This window comes from Apium graveolens, chromosome 10, assembly GCF_009905375.1.
Source record: "Apium graveolens cultivar Ventura chromosome 10, ASM990537v1, whole genome shotgun sequence".
NCBI lineage: Eukaryota > Viridiplantae > Streptophyta > Magnoliopsida > Apiales > Apiaceae > Apium > Apium graveolens.
In genome coordinates this window covers 138,244,067-138,249,212 of record NC_133656.1, presented here as the reverse complement: position 1 = coordinate 138,249,212, position 5,146 = coordinate 138,244,067, and the positions used below count along the sequence as shown (strand labels likewise).

At 37.0% G+C, this 5,146-nt stretch overlaps 1 protein-coding gene across 1 annotated transcript; it reads right to left on the bottom strand.

Moving 5' to 3' along the window:
* Positions 1 to 2,738: 2,738 nt before the first annotated feature.
* On the bottom strand, positions 2,739 to 4,184 carry LOC141691051 (uncharacterized). Its single transcript, XM_074495798.1, has one exon. The coding sequence runs from the start codon at positions 4,182 to 4,184 to the stop codon at positions 2,739 to 2,741; it is 1,446 nt and encodes a 481-aa protein (XP_074351899.1).
* Between the last annotated feature and the right edge of the window lie 962 nt (positions 4,185 to 5,146).

Below are 5,146 nucleotides of genomic sequence, written 5' to 3'. Positions count from 1 at the left end.
CTGCAGACCTGATCAGCCCCTTCTGAAGTTGCTTGGGGACTTTAAATGTCGCCTGAAACCAATGTTATGCTCTACATGAGTACAAGAAAATGCAAAATTTACAAAGTGCATAAGAAATTTCTTATTTATATACCTTCACATCGATCCATATTTTCTCCTTTAGTTCATCGGGTACCTTTGACCAGTTAGGATAATCAATCGGAATCATCGTCCTAGCTAACATTCCGGTGTAGGACTGTAGACTGTGCCTTGCATTCCCGACTGGAACTCCATGTGCATTGCACGATACCTTTGTTTTCTTGCCCTGCGCCTTCCTCACCACCACTTTGTGCATAGCGGAAACCCCTCGGGCAGATCCATACCTTTTCTTTGTAGTTTCGGAAGTAGTGACTGTTGCCTTCGTCTCTTCCATAGAATCCACATTTTCATCTTGAGGTTCTGTTTCCGGCTCCAAGCTTTTATCCACCTCCTCATCTGACTTGTCTTGTACTTTAGATATTTGTTTTTTATTTGCCATTTATCTTTTTCAATCTGAAAATGAAACATATATTTCATTAGTCACAAGCATATATAAATAGTTATAAACAGTCATAACTAAACTAGTGAAGTATGCATACATAAACAGTTATAAACAGTTATAAACAGTCAGACACGATGACTATATGCATTCATAAACAGTCATAAACATACAAAAATTCAAATAATATCATTAGGCATAAACAATGCTAAACAGTTACAAAAAAGGAGATACATGACTGCAAATAATATTGTCACTTCTTAACCCAAGTGCCCTTAATATTTTCTCTAATATTTTTTACAACATCTTCACCGACATCACATATAGGAATTTGGCAGCAGAATGGGGGATTTTCCATGGTTGTGTCTCCTAAATCATCGTCGTTATACACATCTTGGTAGTCTCGAGTTGTAGAGGTTAATACAACGGACCACTTGGCATCCACCGGATCTTCAATATAATAAAATTGCTTTACTTGATCCATAGAAATATATTTATCTCTCTTGTGGCCTTGTCGACTTAAATCGACAAGTGTGAACCCAAGATCATCCACCTTAATTCCCTTGTCATTATCTGCCCAATTACATAAAAATAACGGGGCTTTGAATGCATGATAATCTAGCTCCCATATTTCTACGATAACACCGTAAAATGTCAAGTCACTTTCTACAGGGTTCAAATCTTTAGAGCTAGACACTTGGACAGTTTTAGCAACTAAAGACACTCCGCTGTTTTGAACAACCCTCACACCGTCTCGCTCTTTTGTAAAGTATCGGACCCCGTCTACTAGATAAGCTTCGTAAGTCAAAACTGAAAATGATGGTTTTCCGGCTATCCATCTTATTGTCTCTGAAACTCCTCCAGGATTCTCCTCCATTTCCCTACTAACCTACACATTTTCAGAAACAAAATACTTCTAAATTCTATATTACTACAGAGCAAATAAATTAGGCACAAATGAAACTATAAAAATACTAACTTTTTCTAGAAACCAATCGGCAAAAAGGCGATTGTGCTCTCTCAAGAGCCAATGAACACTTTTCTTTTTTTCTTGATGGATTCCCTCTAGATACTCCTTATGCATTCTAACAGAAATTATATAATCATTAACTAGCCAGTAAATATATAATTTATATATTAATTGAACAGCCACAAAATTAATAAATTCTTACAAAATATATGGTTGTACTTCAATGTTGTTTAGAAGAACATGTAAATGAGCTTCATCCCGCTCTTTTTCATCGATTGATTTCATTGTCACAACAGATAATGGACCACTTAACTTGCCTTCATCTTTACGAAGACCAGCAGTGGTGCAAGCTTGCTTGACAAACTCTTGGCAGAATTCTACTGATTCTTCTCCCAGATAGCATTCAGCTATACAGCCTTTGGGGTAATAACGGTTGCGTACGTAACTCTTCAACACCTTATTAAACCTCTCAAATGCATACATCCATCTATAAAATACCGGCCCACATAACCGTAATTCCCGAACCAAGTGCACTATGAGATGTATCATTATATCAAAAAATGATGCAGGAAAGATTTTTTCCAACTCACACAAAGTTACTATTACATCTGATTGCAATTTATCTAGTTTCGATACGTCTACAACTTTGCTGCACAAAGCATTAAAAAAGAAACACAACCTAATTATGGTGACCCTGACTTTTTTTGGAAGTACCGCACGAATTGCAATAGGAAGCAGTTGTTGGAGTAAGATATGGCAGTCGTGGGACTTCATCCCAAACATCTTTAATTCTTCCATGGAAACACAGTTTTTAATGTTTGACGCGTGTCCATAAGGAAGTTTCATGTGCATTAACGATGACAACATTTTCTTTTTTTCTGCCTTGGACAAATTAAAAATCGAAGGGGGTAAGTAGGTTTTTTTTTCTCCTTTTTGTGGAGCTAGATCATCCCTAACCCCCATGTCAATCATGTCAAGATGAGAAGCTTCACTATCTTTAGACTTAGATTTCATATTTAGTAGTGTGCCGATCAAGCTATCACACACGTTCTTCTCGACGTGCATGACATCTAAACAATGACGGACATGGTGAAACTTCCAATATTCTAATTCGAAAAAAACCAACTTTTTCTTCCATGGACAATCAACCTTCTTTGACTTCCTTACTTCCTTCCCAAACTGAAATTTAATTTTATCTTGCTGCAATAAAACCGCTTCTCTAGACAGAGGTTGACGTGCCTGCCCTAATTCTTATTGTCCATTAAAAGCGGCCTTTTGCTTCCTATATGGATGATTCCTAGCCAAGTAACGCCGATGGCCTTGGTAACACATCTTCCTGCTATGGCTTAAATACTTGGCAACTGTATCATCAGCGCATACTGGACAACACATATAACCTTTATTAACGCATCCAGACAGATTTCCATATGCAGGAAAGTCATTTATTGTCCACAATAAAATTGCTTTTAAAGTGAAATATGACTTGGTGTATGCATCATAAACATTTGGTTCACCTTCTTCCCACAACTTCTTTAAATCATCGATTAAAGGCTGTAAATATACGTCAACGTCATTGCCAGGCTCATGTGGACCGGAAACTAAAATTGTTAGCATCATAAATTTCCTCTTCATACATAACCACGGAGGAAGAGTATAAGTCACTAATACTATTGGCCAACAAGAGTATCTATTGGTTAGACCGTTAGTATGTGGGTTTATACCATCTGCAGACAACGCCAAACGAATATTTCGTGCATCACTACCGAAGGCAGGCCACCTATAGTCGATATTTCTCCAAGAAGGAGAGTCGGCTGGATGTCGCATCTTTCCGTCTTCTATTCGCTGCTTTGAGTGCCAGGTCATTAGTTCAGATGTAGAAGGAGATTTAAACATCCGTTTGAATCTCGGTATAATTGGAAAATACCACATTACTTTAGCAGGAACATTAATCCTTATTTTACCATCCTTTCCTAACTTCCAGCGAGATAAACGACACTTAGGACACTCGGAAGCATCAACGTTTACCCCCCGATACAGTATGCAATTGTTTGGACATGAGTGATATTTTATGTATTCTAGGCCCAAGTCGGATAAGGTTTTCTTGGCTTCATATGCATTAGGTGGCATCACATTGTCCTTAGGAAGGAGAGAGCCAACGGTAGACAGCAAATCGTTAAAGGCACTATCACTAATTCCGAACCTAGCTTTCCAATTGTGCAATTTTAGTATCGACTTTAACTTGGTACATTCACTACCCTCATACAAAGGTTGTTCAGCATCAGCCACAAATCTTCTAAACTGATATGACTCATTATTATACTCACTCGAATTATATGCAGCATCACAAACATTGACTGTTTCTGATGCAAGGCCAGGGGAAGGTATCGGTGCGCGGGCAGACGTAGGTGCAGGGGCAGGCGTAGATGCAGGGGTCGGAGCATTTATATTAACTGATGACCTACTTGCAGACCCTTGTGTATGCCAAATCCAATCAAGGTACCCCAGACTAAAACCATTTTCATATAAATGTCCCCTGATAATCTTAACTGCAAATTTTTTGAAGTTAGCACATCTTTTACAGGGGCATGGGATTCTTTTAGGATCACTAGCATTTTCCTCGGCAAATATCAAAAACTCTTCAACCCCGATTTCATAGTCAAGTGTGTCTCTATCTTTGAAAATCCAAGATTTGTCCATGCTATTCTCAAACTACCTGATTATCAAATAACATATTAATTTACTATATACTATAGTACATTTACTACCTAGTATAATCAATATAAAATTCCTATATTCACTCATAAACCATGCTATTTACAACGACAAGCCCCAAACACAAATATATTTACAAACTACACAAACACAAATATATACAAGCACTTGTTATTACATGTAAATTCGTATTTTAACTTCACAGGGTCTATAAAACATAAAAAAATACAAAAATTTCTAAGAGGACAATTTGCAAACAGTTTTAGACAAATAACTACACATACAACTACACATGCAACAACTACACATTTCAATTTCACATGAATACATACAACTACACAAATGTATACATGCAGCCCAAATAAATATAAATAGATATGTAAAGAAGAATATACCTAACAAAGCAAGCTCCAAAATCCCAAAAAACTAACTCCGAAGCCCAAAATCCAACTTAACTCCAAGCTCCGAGCTTTAAGCTTTAACAAACCCTTAGCTCCAAGATTTAAGCTCCAACAAACTCTACTCCTCACCTTAAACTTCAATGAACACACTTCACTCCTTAATCTTCGAATCTGTCACAAAAATTGAAACAAATGAGAAAAAAGAACATTTGAAAGTAAGAGATGAGTTGAAGAAATTGAGAGCTTTAATTGGAGATTGAAAGTCTAATCGGAAATTGAATACATTTGAGAGTTCTAGGTTTAGCTATGAGCAGTCGAGAGAAAGGGGGAATGAGGTGAGTGTTTTGTCTGAAAATGCAAAACCCGTTTTGTTTTGTAATTTTTTATTTTTGTTTTGATTTTGATTTATTTTTAATTTTATGTTATAATCTTATTATAGTGAATGAGTGATAGGCGGGAGGGGAAATATACTAAGGGGGGGAAAGGAAAATATTTGGCTAAGGGCGGGGAACAAAAGGGAGAAGCAGCGGGCTCTAATTTTTTAAA

Excerpts from the sequence above, each read along its gene's own strand:
- LOC141691051 (XM_074495798.1), bottom strand. The coding sequence starts at position 4,184 with ATGGACAAATCTTGGATTTTCAAAGATAGAGACACACTTGACTATGAA.